The 14,298-nt window shown below is 40.9% G+C and overlaps 1 protein-coding gene and 1 non-coding gene across 4 annotated transcripts in view; both read right to left on the bottom strand.

Annotated features, from left to right (window-relative positions):
- Nucleotides 1-14,298, bottom strand: part of P4HA3 (prolyl 4-hydroxylase subunit alpha 3) — a 42,334-nt gene that overhangs the window by 21,509 nt on the left and 6,527 nt on the right. For 2 of the 3 annotated variants that reach the window (XR_015241074.1, XM_086678294.1), the window contains exons 2-4: nucleotides 11,165-11,307; nucleotides 9,263-9,486; nucleotides 3,129-3,278 (exon numbers count right to left, since the gene is read on the bottom strand). Coding sequence is in view for 2 of the 3 variants with exons in the window: in XM_086678294.1 (XP_086534420.1) it covers nucleotides 3,129-3,278; nucleotides 9,263-9,486; nucleotides 11,165-11,307 (517 nt within the window). In the remaining variant the exon portion in view is untranslated. The remainder of the gene's footprint in view (nucleotides 1-3,128; nucleotides 3,279-9,262; nucleotides 9,487-11,164; nucleotides 11,308-14,298) is intronic. The other variant, XM_086678295.1, reaches the window with a different exon arrangement.
- On the bottom strand, nucleotides 12,406-12,509 carry LOC112866199 (U6 spliceosomal RNA). Its single transcript, XR_003224061.1, has one exon. It is a non-coding gene; the product is annotated as a U6 spliceosomal RNA (small nuclear RNA).

Below are 14,298 nucleotides of genomic sequence, written 5' to 3' on the forward strand. Positions count from 1 at the left end.
GAAACAGCATTTTTAATAGCTGCATTTTATTCCATCTAGAAGCTACATCACAGAGGACTCGGACGTCTAGATTGTTTGTACTTATTTAATACCATTAGTTATTCTGTTCCATACTTAACACAGGGATAGTTAAGTAATCGACTGATACCGTATAATGTCAGATTATTAACTCAGGATTATAGCTTTTCAAACTCTTTTGAGATGAAGAGAACTAAAACACAATTTTACATATTTTTAAAACTCAAAGGCTCTTTCATGAGAAAATTATATTTTATCAAGAACAAAGTTACTTTTGGTGTCCCAGTTAAATTTCTTTGGAAATGTGTTCACTAAGTAATGTTAAATGAAAGAGGAAAACATATACTTGTAGTGTATAATATAAGAATAGTTTACACTTGTTGAATGAATGTGTATCATGAGCTGTGTTAAGGGATATACAAGTATTAGCTCATTTAATCCTCATGGCAGCTCTTTGAGGTGAGCATTGGAGGGGAGCAGAATAGGCCACCCCAGAATATGCCTCTTTGGCATAAGGATTATTTTGAGCTAAGTATTTTGAGAAATGGCAGACACAGGAGAAGTTCTGAAGACCAGATAAATTACCCGTTTTGTAAGAGAAATTTACATTTATAAAGGAAACCTCCGTTTGTAAGAGTGTCTCCCTCTGTGTACCTGGAAAAGAAGTTTAACTCAGAATCACATGAGAATCTTATCAAGGAGAAGAGTCACTTAAATCTGCATAACAGCCTTACCCTTGTTTGCTTTTCCTGGTAACCTCCCAAAATTGGTCTCCTCCTACACCTTTCTTCCTATTGTCTTTAGCTGGAGATGGTATTTAAGGTGCCAGCTTCAAACACCTCAAAGAGTTCCTCATTCCCCAACCCCATCTCCCATGTATACAGAAGGTATACGTGAAATAAACTGCTGTTATTTTCCCTCTGATTAATCTGTCTTTTATGACAGGGAGGTCCCAGCCATGAACTCAGAAGATTAGAGAAGAATTATCCCATCCCCCACAGCCCACTTCCTAACAGCATCATTTATTATTCCCCTCTTAAAGACAATAAAATTTAGGTCCGGGGAGTTAAGTAAGTTAAGTAAGTTGCCCAAATTTTCACAGAATTTGAACCCAGGTCAGTATGACTTCAGAACCTGTGGTTTAATCATTATTAACAATTACTGAAATAATTTTTTACTAAACTATATCATGAACAACTATTATATAATATGTAGTATTATATAGTGCCCCATGGAGGGGCATCTATCCCAGATTTACAAGGGTTAACGAGGCGACCATAAATTGTCTATGAAACAATGCCCTATGTGTTCTACTATTGAGGTGTGAGAGAATATGCTGTAAGAACACAAAGAAGGAAAGTCTGAGGAGTCTGAGGAGAATTAAGAAAGACTTCACAAAATAGGTGACATCTGAGCTATGCCTTGTGAGATGAATAAAATTTACCAGACAAAGCGCGATTGTGGAAAGGGAGAGTCTACCAGTGAGCAGAGGACAAATCCAAGTCAGCACAGGGGAAAAAAGCCAAAACTAATACACTACATTTAAAGCTCTGTCTCTCAGGGTAAGCTGCTTTAGTTTGTCTTCTCCTAGTCTCTATGTCAATCCTCCATTTTCTTCCTCTATTAAAATTCAATCTTTTCTTGCCCTTTGTTGCACCATAGTGATTCTATTTCAGCTTTAACATGTAGCAAATTGGGTAGGAGAGTTAGGAAGAGCATCCTGGAAAGTTTTACAACAAAGATCCACTTACCAGGAACTTCCATGAGAGGAACAGGCCCATTTGCTACACGGAGAATAAATCCGTGTTTTGGCAGCAACATGTGGGTTTGTTTGGACCACCCACGTCCTCCTCCTTTTTCTTAGGAAAAGGGGGGAAAAGAAAGGAATGTAGGGAGCTGAAATGGTTTATTAGCTTTGGAAATTCTCAGGAATTGGCTCTGTAAATGATATTTCCAGTCTATTCTTGAAGACTATACAATTCTGATGGGAAATGGGATTAACTATATAAAAGGATGGCAGATCCCATATTTAGGGAAATAAGCTTCCGCGGGAGGATCTACAACAGCTCACAGATCAAGTGCCAAGGAAAAGCAACCCCTGGAGGAGGCACTGAGCTGGCACTACGGACCAACGACCCCAGCTCTGTAGCCAGCCACTAGTCATAGTTACAGAGGGACTCCACTGCAGATGGCAGAGGATAATCTTGGGAAGGAAGATCTTCCTCTGCCCTATGGTCCTTCTAGCTGGACAGAGAATCAAATCGACATGAGACTGGTTAACAGGAGAAAATCAAATTTAATAGGCATACATATGGAGAATCCACATAGACACAGAATTCCAAAGACACTGAGGCAATAGGAAGCTTACATGAGCTAAGGAAAGGGGTAGGGTCAGAGGACACAAAGGGGAGAAAGACCATTAGCAAGAAGGCAAAAGGAGCTGTTTGGAAAAACAAGGTAAAGGGGAGTCCCTGTTTATAGCTCTCTTCCTGTTACAGGCTCTCCTTTCCAATGTAAATTTAGGCATGTGCAGGGAGGCAAAGAGAGCTTTTCCTTCATCTGCTTGGTTTTGATTACTTTTAACTCAAAATAATCGTTATGCCAAAGTGGCCCATCTTGGGACAGCCTGCCCTGGGCCCCTACAGTAATAATCAAATTTCTTCCTTGGGTACTGGCAATATCATGGCAGAACATCTGTGAAGAGATATGAGTTGCTGACAGTGCAAAAGAGTGATCTACATTGACTACAAACCCGTTAGACATTTGTCAATGCAGCTGCTGTGCTACAGATGGGAGCCTGCCTCCTACATGGAAGAGGATTTTAAAGCGGTCAATGCACTGGAAAGAGCACCAGACAAAGAGTCAGACAGACTTGGGTGCTAATCCCAGCTCTATGAACTTTGTGACAAGTTAGGAATTTTTTGGAGATTTAGTTTACTCACATGTGAAATATGGAAATAATAAAACAACTGCCCTGCTTGACTCACATTTGGTCCTGTTGGGAAGATGAAATAAATTGAGAGACATGAAAATGCAGAGAAAATTGTAAAGCAGATATAAAGCACTATATTTATTGTGATAAAAGTGGTGAGCCTCACTTACTCCCCTACCTGAAAATAGGCAAAGGCCAAGTGATCCAAGGCATCCTCTAAACTTGCCTCATCCTCTGTTTTCCATTCTCCATAAGATCCTCGGAAGAGACTGACAGCCTCCTCCAGCCATGGAATGGCATGGTAGTAATCCCCCATGTCATAGGCCACCTGTAGGTAACATAAGTACCATCAATAAACCTTAATCCACGGGTAGAGGAGAGGAAATGACAAAGAGTGAGAGAGAGCCTATGGAACACCAGGAGGCAAGTTTTCATCTCAAATTCATTTAAATTCTATTTATTTAGCATCCATTATATCCAATGCATTGTTCTAGATGTAGAGAAGACACATTGAAGGAGTGCATTTAAGAATTCATAATCTGGGGAGAAGGGAGATACAGAAATTCAATTAATTGTAATACTGGAAAGAATGACATGAATACTCAAAGGAAATATGCATAATATGTCACAGAGGCAGAGAAGGAAGAGACTTGAGAATCTCAGAAAGCTTCATAGAAGAACTGGCATCTGGAAGGCCTTCCCCAAAGAAAGAAAAGGATTTCAAGAACAGAAATTGAGAAGAAGAACATTTTAAGATGAGGGAATGGCAGAAACAGACACTCAAAGCAAGCTTGTGTTCAAGTAGGACGCTGTGGTTATAGCCTAAGGTGAAGAGAAGCAAGAAATGAACTTCAAAAGGCAGCATGGGCTAAGCTAGTAAGAGTTGTGAGTGTCATGTTTTTAAGAAGACACAACCAGTAACAATGTGAGAAATGGGTTGAATTCCTTCATTTATTTATTTATTCATTCATTCATTCATTCAGTATTTACCCAGTATTTACAATGTATCTGGTGATCCCTAGCCTTAGAGCTTACAGTCAAATGAGGGGCACGAGAGTGAACAGTAATTGCAACACAATGTATTAGACCCACATGGGAATGCTCTAAGAGCTCAATGCATTTTTTTCTATGTTAAATGTTGGAAGGTGGAAATGTGGCAATATGTACTAAACCTAGTTTCTGTATCCTAATAGCTTACAGTTAACTATAATACCAGCACTGCAGGTGGAATTTCCTGGAAGCTGATGTTGGAGACAGCATGGAATTATAAAGTAACAGAGTTGGAAGCACTTTTACAAAATAATCTAATTCTGGTATAACTTCCAGACTGGCAGAAAGACAGGGCAGAGCCTAGAGGTACTAAAACTCTGCAGTCTAAACAATAAATCAGTGGCTGTTCTAGGTCTGCCATTAATCTGTTGTGTTATTTCTCTGATCCTCAGGTTTCCTGTTTGTAAAAAGTTGAGTTGAAGAATAACAATCAGGGCCCCCTGGGTGGCTCAGTCGGTTGAGCATCTGACTTTGGCTCAGGTCATGACCTCACGGTTTGTGAGTTCGAGCCCTGTGTCAGGCTCTGTGCTGACAGCCTGGAGCCTGTTTTGGATTCTGTGTCCCCCTCTCTCTCCACCCCACCCCTGCTTGTGCTCTGTCTCTCTCTGTCTTTCAAAAATGAATAAACATAAAATCTTAAAAAAAAAAAAAAAAGAATAACAATCAAAATGACTCAACTTTTTCTGCTAAGTTAACAGTTTATTTAAGTTTTCCCTAGTCCCTAAAATACGATAGATTGAGCTAACTAGAATCTCTCTAACCAAAACTACTTGAAACTTTTGGATAAAATGTAACAAATATTTTACATTTTCAAGAAAGAATGGAAAGTGTCCAGGTACAGGAAACAAAAAAGGAGCTAAGAACCCAAGCAACAAGCTTAAGAGCAGATGCTAAAGCTGTTTAGAATGGGGGTGAGTGGTAGTCCTCGTTCTTAGCAACCTTTAATTAAAACACCCACATGAGGACAGAATATGAGCCCTCCAGACACGTCCTCAAACCTAGGTTGGAATGAAGACACACTCATAAAAGCGAAATCCATGAAGAACCATACCTTAAAGGAAAGGGTAGACCTGAAAAAATCTGCCCACTGTCACAAAGAGTCAAGAAAGTTGGTTTATGGGGCACCTCGGTGGCTCAGTGGGTTGAGTGACTGACTTCAGCTCAGGTCGCGATCTCACGGTTTCTGGGTTTCAGCCCGGAGTCAGGCTTTGTGCTGACAGCACGAAGTCTGCTTTGGATTCTCTGTCTCCCTCTCTCTCTCTGCTCCTCTCCCACTCACGCTCTCTCTTTCTCAAAAATAAATAAACAGTAAAAAAAAAAGTTGGTTTGTTTCTGTCTGGGTATTGTTTAGGGGAAACAAAGTGTGTCTTTAGAATATTCACAATCTTGAGCCTATGCTCATGTGAATAAATCAATACAATAATGGATCTAAGGTGAGTGCAAATCGAAACCACAATGAGATATCACTTCTTGCCTGTTAGAATGGCTATTATGAAAAGGACAAGAAATAGTGCTGGCGAGGATGTGGAGAAAAAGAACCTTGTACACTGCTGGTGGGAATGCGAACTGGTACAGCCAGTGTGGAAAACAATATGGAGGCTCCTCAAAAAATTAAAAATAGAACTACCCTATGACTTATCAATTCCACTTCTGGTATTTATCTGAATAAAATGAAAACACTAACTTGAATAGGTATATGCACCCCATATGTTCATTGCCAGCATTATTTATTATAGCCAAGATAGGGAAACAACCTATGTGTCCATTAACGGACAAATAAAGAAAATGTGGGGGGGGCGTGTGTGTGTGCGCAATGGAATATTATTCAGCCATAAAAAAAGGAGACTTTGCCATTTGCAACAACATGGATGAACCTTGAGGGCATTATGCTACATGAAATAAATCAGACAAAGGGGTGCCTGGGTAGTTCAGTTGGTTAAGTCAGTTAAGTGACTTAGTTTCAGCTCAGGTCATGATCTCACAGTACATGAGTTCAAGCCCCACTTTGGACTCCAAGCTGAGCGCATGGAGCCTGCTTGGAATTCTTTCTCTTCTCTCTCTCTCTCTCTCTCTCTCTCTCGGAATTCTCTCTCTCTGCCCCTCCCCTGCTTACACATGCTCTCTCTCAAAATAAATAAATAAACAAACTTTTAAAAACTCAAAGAAAGACTAGTACCATATGATCTCACATATATGTGGAATCTAAAACAAAAAACAAACAACAAAAACCTGAATCTATAGATACAGAGAACAGATTGGTTGCCCCAGGCAGGAAGTAGGGAGTAACTGAAATGGGTGAAGGGAGTCAAAAGGCACAAACTTCCAGTTTTAAAATAAATAAGTCATGCAGATATAATGTACTCCAAAAACAAAAACAAAAAACCAAAAATAGTACCTAAGGCCAGTGATACCATTAGAGTACCTGGAAGAAGAAAACCAGAACATTCTGGAGCGATATTCCTACAACTACAAACACAGAGATTCTTTTAGGAGAAAAAAAGTCCTGCTAAAAGTAAGCTCACAATTAAACATACTAAACCATATCAGGAAATAATCATTAGCAAGAGTCAACAGACAAAATAGTAGGGTATCACAATTAGACAACTAAGGATTTCAGAAAATGGAAAGGCCAATCTGCTTTAAAATAATCCATGGAGGAGGAAATTGGAGATGTGTAGATGAAACAAATTTGGCCACATGTTAGTAATTGCTGAAGCTTATTCCTTGACCCACCAATACTACTCCCAGGTGTTTATTCAAGAGAAATAAAAACAGAAAGACTTACATAAGAATGTTAATAGTAGCTTTATTCACAGTAGCCCAGGCTGGAAACAATCCAAGTATCTATCACTAGGAGACTGGATAATAAACAGTCTCCTAGTGATAATATATTCATACACTGGAATACTACTCAACAATAAAAAAGGAATTACCTACTAATAAATACAACAAGGTGGATAAATTTCACAGATACAGTGTGCTGCTGAGTGAAAGAAGCTGGACTCAGGATAGTACATATTGCATGGCTCAGGACAATGGCTACCGGGCACCTGGGCAAGGGTAGGTAGAGCAGAAGGGAGGGGCTGGGAATGGTGAGAAGAAACAGGAGGGGGACTTTATGGAGCTATATTTGAATTCATTAAAAAGCTTTTTTTTTTAAATTTTTCATTTTAGGGGCGCCTGGGTGGCGCAGTCGGTTAAGCGTCCGACTTCAGCCAGGTCACGATCTCGCGGTCAGTGAGTTCGAGCCCCGCGTCGGGCTCTGGGCTGATGGCTCAGAGCCTGGAGCCTGTTTCCGATTCTGTGTCTCCCTCTCTCTCTGCCCCTCCCCCGTTCATGCTCTGTCTCTCTCTGTCCCAAAAATAAATAAACGTTGAAAAAAATTTTTTTTTTCATTTTAGAGAGAGAGAGCATGAGTGGGAGAGGGGCAGAGGGGGAGAGAGAATCCCAAGCAGGCTACATGCTCAGCATGGATCCAGACATGGGGCTCAATCCCACAACCCCGGGATCATGAGCTGAGCCGAAATCAAGAGTCAGATGCCCAACCAGCTGAGCCACCCAGATGCCCTTGAATTCTTTTCTTTTTTATTTATTTATTTTGAGAGAGACAGAGACAGTGCAAGTGGGGGAGGGGTAGAGAGAGAGGGAGAGAGAGAGACAATCCCAAGCAGGCTCTTCTGCACTGCCAGTGTAGAGCCTGATATGGAACTTGAACCCAAAAAGCCATGAGATCATGACCTGAGCTGAAACCAAGAGTCGGACAGATGCTTTTTTTAAAAAATTTTTTATGTTTATTTATTCATGGGGGGGGCAGGGAAGAGAGAGAGAGAGAGAGAGAGAGAGAGAGACCACAAGTGGGGGAGGGGCACAGAGAAGGAGAGGCAGAATCCCAAGCAGGCTCTATGCCATCAGTGCAGAGCCCAATGCAGGGCTTAAATCCACGAGCTCTGAGGTCATGACCTGAGCTGAGATAAAGAGTCGGACACTTAACTGACTGCGCCACCCAGGTGCCCCTAAATTCATTTTTTAATATTAACTTAAATGCCTTAAGTTTTATGTAAATTCCTTTTTAAAAATCTGAAACAAAAATTGCAAAATTTAAACATATTTCATCTCCGGTTATAGATATAATTGCTTGTTATTTTATATACCTTTCTTATATTAGAAACGTTTTATCTTTTAAAATAAGTGAATAAATACAGAAATTAAGACTTCCAGTAAAGCTTTCAGGAAGTGACTTACTGAATTTTCAACATATGGTTTTAGTCTCATGAAGGCTTCACAAATGAAGCGTACATTGGTTCCATACACAGAACTATTTTAACTGGCTTAAATTTAAATTAGCCATGAACCTGATGGTTGAGCTCTGATTCCATCACAATATTAGAAAAGGAAAAATGGTATATAGAGAGGCTGAGGCAACACACCCTACATTAATTTGGAAGACTGATCCACAAAACTTGAAATCAGGGCACCTGAGGCCCACTCTCATGTCTGCCGGGAAAATTCACTTTCCTGCAATACACGTCTCCAAAATTAAAAAGGATTTACTCCATTACTTATTAAGGCAAAGGCTAACAAAGAGTATATTGTAAAGTGACCTCAAGTGTGCTTATAAGTTATGATCAAAGATCGGCTAAACATCTCATATGGAAGGTTCCTGGAGTTTATTTCCTCAAGGAATGTTAAAATAAATGGCCTCCGCTTTTTGACACTGCTTGAATTTAGTACTTCTAAATGCTTAGGAAATGTTGCAAGGGATTCCAGAAAGTCTCAGGAGCCTGGTTTCCATGATCTTACCTTCACATCTCCACCTCTTATCCCTTTCCCCACCCTTGGACCCTGCTTCTCCTCTCCACCCAGCTGTTCATCTGCTGGCAGGGTGCTACTGTTAGGATGACCACAAGACCATTTTTCCCAGCTAGTCCCAGTTTGTCTGTCATCCTGGCATAACTAATAACACCCCCTTCACTCTCAAAAGTGGCCGGCATATGTGATCACCTTAGCTATCATGGAAAGGACATGTGATTTGGAGTTAAAAGACCTGGGTTCAAAATTTCCTTCTGCTACTTAAAATTGTGTAACCTTGGGCAAATTATTTCCCTGTCTGATCCTTGGCTTCTTCATCTGAAAGTGGGGAATAATACCAAGTTTCCAAGTTTGCTGGAAGGACTGAAAGTATGTAAAAGCAATCAGGATATAGTTATTTCATCCTTGAGAAATTAGAGCTGAACAATTCGCTCTCTCTCTGAATATTGTTACCTTGCCAACTTGGAAGCAGTCATCTGCTGTCAGGGAGAAGAGCCGTCTGGGACTGTACAGGTCAGTAACGGCGGAGCCAGTGACTCTCTGAAAGACACCCCGGGCAAGGCCCTTCACGTTGAGCATGTACACATCCTGTAGCCGCATCAGGGCTCTCGCTGCTCCCTCAAGGTCCTCAAAGGCTGGCAGGTCCTGCTCCACCTTCTCATAACCATCTTTCAGAGCTGTAAGGGCAGTAAAAACATCAATCCACCCCACCCTTCAAAAAACAGGTGGTGAGCATTTGATACATGCAAGGCATAATCACCTAGTCAAATATTTCATGAGCAAAGATAATGTTGTATGTGTTTATATTTTTATTTTTTAAATTTATTTTCAATGTTTTTTTTTGTTTTTTTTTTTTTTTGAGAGAGAGAGAGAGAGTGAGCAGAGGAGGGTCAGAGAGAGAGGGAGACACAGAATCCAAAGCAAGCTCCAGGCTCTTGCGCCGTCAGCACAGAGCCTGATATGGGGCTTGAATCCATGAACACGAGATCATGTCCTGAACTGGTCGGACGCTTAACCGACTGAGCCACCCAGGTGCCTCTGTTTTTTTTTTTTTTAACTTTTTTTTAATTTTTTTTTTTTTTTAAAGTTTATTTATTTTTGGGACAGAGAGAGACAGAGCATGAACGGGGGAGGGGCAGAGAGAGAGGGAGACACAGAATCGGAAACAGGCTCCAGGCTCCGAGCCATCAGCCCAGAGCCTGACGCGGGGCTCGAACTCACGGACCGCGAGATCGTGACCTGGCTGAAGTCGGACCCTTAACCGACTGCGCCACCCAGGTGCCCCCCAGGTGCCTCTGTTTTATGTGTTTTTATTCCCCGTGGCAAGCACAACTCCTGGCACAGAGCAGATGCTTAATACAATCTTCTGAATGAGGAAAAAAAGCTTTCTAGTAAAAACTGAAGCACGTGTTGTTCCACCCTATCTGTCTCCAGGAATCTTGTCCTTTGTGGGGACAACTCTTCTTCCTCTTAACTTCCCCAAAGTCAAAAAATTTCTTCAAGTCAAAGTAGAATAAATTAGGGGTGCCTGGGTGGCTCAGTCAGTTGAGCATCCAACTCTTGATTTCAGCTCAGGTCATGACCTCACAGTTCATGGGATCAAGCCCCTCATCGGTTTCTGGCTGACAGAGCAGAGCTTGCTTGCGATTCTCTCTTTCCTTCTCTCTTTCTGCCCTTCCCCTGCTCTTTCTCAAAATAAATAAATAAATAAAATTTTTAAAAATTTACATCCAAGTTAACATATAGTGCAATAATGATTTCAGGAGTAGAATCCAGTGGTTCATCCCCTATATGTAACACCCAGTGCTCATCCCAACGAGTGCCCTCCTTAATGCCCCTTGCCCACTTAGCCCACCTCCCCACCCCTTCAGCAACCCTCAGTTTGTTCTCTAGATTTAAGAGTCTCTTATGTTTTGTCCCCCTCCCTGTTTTTATATCATTTCCACCTCCCTTCCCTTGTGTTCATCTGTTTTGTATCTTAATAAAGAAATATTTTAAAACAAAACAAAAGTAGAATAAATTAGGAAACTGACCTTGCTACAGATCACATTATAGTGTCAATTTAATAAAATAGAAATTATCAGACAAATACATAAACGGAATGATATAACCTGTACTTCTCCATAGGGTTGTAGTGACGATCAAATGAAATAAAGGATATGAAAGTGCTTTCTAGTGTACATTCATATAAACATATTAACAAGGGGATCTAGTCCTTGGTAATCGCTAGAGCTGAGAAGATCGAGTAATACCTACCCACTTCATTACCCTTCATCACATTCCACCAGAATCTCTCTCCTTTCCAGAGTCAGGAGATAGAATCTTCTCTTACCCTCCAGCCCTCCTCCTCATTACCTCGGATGTTCTCACTGGCCTCCAGACTATGTACCACATTCCTCCAGTCAGACTGTAGGCGTTTGATGAGAGTAAATGCAAGCAGAGGGTTAGACACAGGGGTTGCCGAATCCTCATGCAAAGAAAGCACCTTGTCATAGAATCTGGAAGAGAGGAATAGAATGATCTCACTTACTGAGATAGCCACTGCCCCTAGTGAAGGCTGGCATGGTGTATATACATTTAGAGTTGTTAAAAATGAAACATGACGCCCTCGAGACTCATGTAATAGTCTAACCAATAAGCACAAAGAATATGAAAACTACCAACACAACAAAAGAAGATCCATTCATTTGTTCACTCAATGAGTCAGTCTCTACTGGTCAATTATAGAACATCAGGCACCACACTAGATGCTAAAGATACAAAGGCAAGACAGGGGTAGATGTTCCAAGGAATTCACAAACCAGAAAATCTTTTTTTTTTTTTTCCTCATCACTCTATATTCAATACTTAGAATCTGGTAGAAGCTCAAAAATGTTGTTCCATTAGTTGCAATAACTGTGATACCTGCTATGAGACATAAGCTTGCAATGCTATGTAATGTTACAGCAATTTGTAGGCAGGGCCCCTAACCCAGGTGGGAGTTAGAAGGTGTAAGGGAAGACTTCCCAGAGGAAATGGCACTTGATCTGAGTCCTAAAGGATGAAACATTTGATAGCTACTGCTTACTGAGCTTTACCTCTATTAGGCATCCTGCTAAGTGCTCTAAATATATTGTCTCATTTAACCCCCCCAACGACCCTTAGAGTAGATTTTATCATGCCCATTTTACAGGGAGAGAAAACTGAAACAAGGCCACACTTTTTGTGAGTGACAAAGCCAGATTTGACTCTGAAGTTCTCAGCTGATTTTGCCCTATTGTTTCCATGGAACTAGAACAAAGAAAGGAAGAATTTATTTATTTATTTATTTATTTATTTATTTATAATGTTTATTTATTTTTGAGAGAGACAGAATGCGAGCAGCATAGAGGCAGAGAGTGAGAGATAGACAGAATCCAAAACAGCCTCCAGGCTCTAAGCTGTCAGCACAGAACCCTACGCGGGGCTTGAACTCACAAACCACGAGTTCATGACCTGAGCTGAAGTCGGATGCTTAATTGACTGAGCCACTCAGACACCCTAGTTCTTTTTTTTTAACTTGAGTATAGTTGACACACAGTGTTACGTTAGTTTCAAGTGCACAACAAAGTGATTCAAAAAATATGGAACACTTCATGAATTCATATGGCATCCTTGTGCAGAAACCATGCTCAACTTCTCTGTATTGTAGGCAGAATATTTTTTGAGTCAACAGGGACCAACATGTACCAGAGCACAGAGGCTTGATATATTTATTCATTTAATACGTCAGTCTACAATGGTTGCTTGCCAGATGTCAGACTCCATGCTAGATGCTGGGGATGCAAAGTCAAGACAGGGTCCAATGCTCGAGAATTTCATGAACAAGAAGATAGCTGTTTTTCTCATCACTCTATACCTAAATTCAATAAATAGTTCTGTGAAAGAATGACTAATATATACTCTTCTAGGATCTAGGAACAGAATTTTGAATAAGACAATAACCTTGGGCTCAAGGACTCACAGACTAGTAGATAAGACACAAATAATTATATTACAGATGAACAAGAGATTTAAGAACAAGGCTTAGGGGGCCATAAGGAGAGGGGGTAATTAATTTGGCCAGAGCAAGTCAGGGATAGTTTTACAGAGGACATAATAAACTAAAATTGCAAATAGTGAGGAAGGGAGGAGAGGCAGGCAGAGACAGCTCAACCTTTGTGAAGGGACAGAGAAAACTGGTAGGGGAATATAAACTGTTCAGCACTGCTGGAGGATAGGGTAGATTAGCCTGGAATAGTGAGGAGCACCTCACAAGTCACCAAAAAGTTTTAAGTGAGAGTCGGACACACTGACATGTTTATATACATAAATTCATGAGAGGGTGAGAAAGAGGGTTCAGAAATAGGAATGACCAGAGGCAGACAGACCAGTTAGGAGGTCAATTCAAAACTGTAAGCAAGAGTAAGGAGAGTCTGAACCATAATAATGACAGTGGGGGCTGCGAATGGGATAGATTCAATGAAGCTATTTAGGGAGCAGGCCACATAGAAACTGGTGATGGTTGTAATGGGGGATGTAAACGTGGGGTCATCCAGCATGCTTCCAGCCTCTCTGGCTTGCCGACATGTGTAGAAAAAGGCCAGAAATGGTGGGACCAGAAGTGATCATCTTTCTAGTTAATTTCTCTCTTCAGATGTCCTACAAAGTATTCACACAAGCAAAAGATGCTGTTTCCTGGGGCGCCTGGGTGGCTTAGTCAGTTAAACACCAGACTTCGGCTCAGGTCATGATCTCAAGGTTTGTGGGTTCGAGCTCCTTGTCGGGCTCTGTGCGTACAGCTCAGAACCTGGAGCCTGCTTCCGTTTCTGTGTCTCCCTCGCTATCTGCCCCTCCCCCGCGGCGCTCTTTCTCTCTCAAAAATAAATAAACATTTAAAAAAAAAAGTTGTTTCCTTTCCTGGCGTAGTAAGGTTATTCCATTTATAACACACTATTGGAATTAACATTATTAAATTATCAATTATAATAAGGCAGTCCTGAGAGTTCCAGCTGTAACCTCTAAAATTTTTTTCTTATTTTGGGGCGCCTGGGTGGCTTAGTTGGTTAAACGTCTGACTTTGGCTCAGGTCATGATCTCACAGCACATGAGTTCAAGCCCTACAATGGGCTCTGTGCTGACAGCTCAGAGCCTGGAGTCTGCTTCAGATTCTGTGTCTCCCACTCTCTCTCAAAATATATAAACATTTAAAAAAAATTTTTTAAGTTTTTTCTTGTCTTTAAAATTATTAATTTCAATAACAATATAATAACAACAATGGATGTAAAAAAAAAAAGTGTGTGCAAAATGAAAAGGATACATATTTATAGGAATGTGCTCAAGAGTGTGTGACTCCTTTGGCCAGAGTGGAAGACTTCAGCGAGCAGAAAGGGATGAAAGTAAAGAATAGAGGAGTGGCAGGGTGGAAGGATTCACTCTTCTGAAGCTGAGTCGGCCCTAAGGATTTCTCAGGGGTGGAGCCCGCCACTGGG

This window comes from Puma concolor, chromosome D1 (assembly GCF_028749965.1).
Source record: "Puma concolor isolate L17-30 chromosome D1, mPumCon1.1.hap2, whole genome shotgun sequence".
Taxonomy (NCBI): domain Eukaryota; kingdom Metazoa; phylum Chordata; class Mammalia; order Carnivora; family Felidae; genus Puma; species Puma concolor.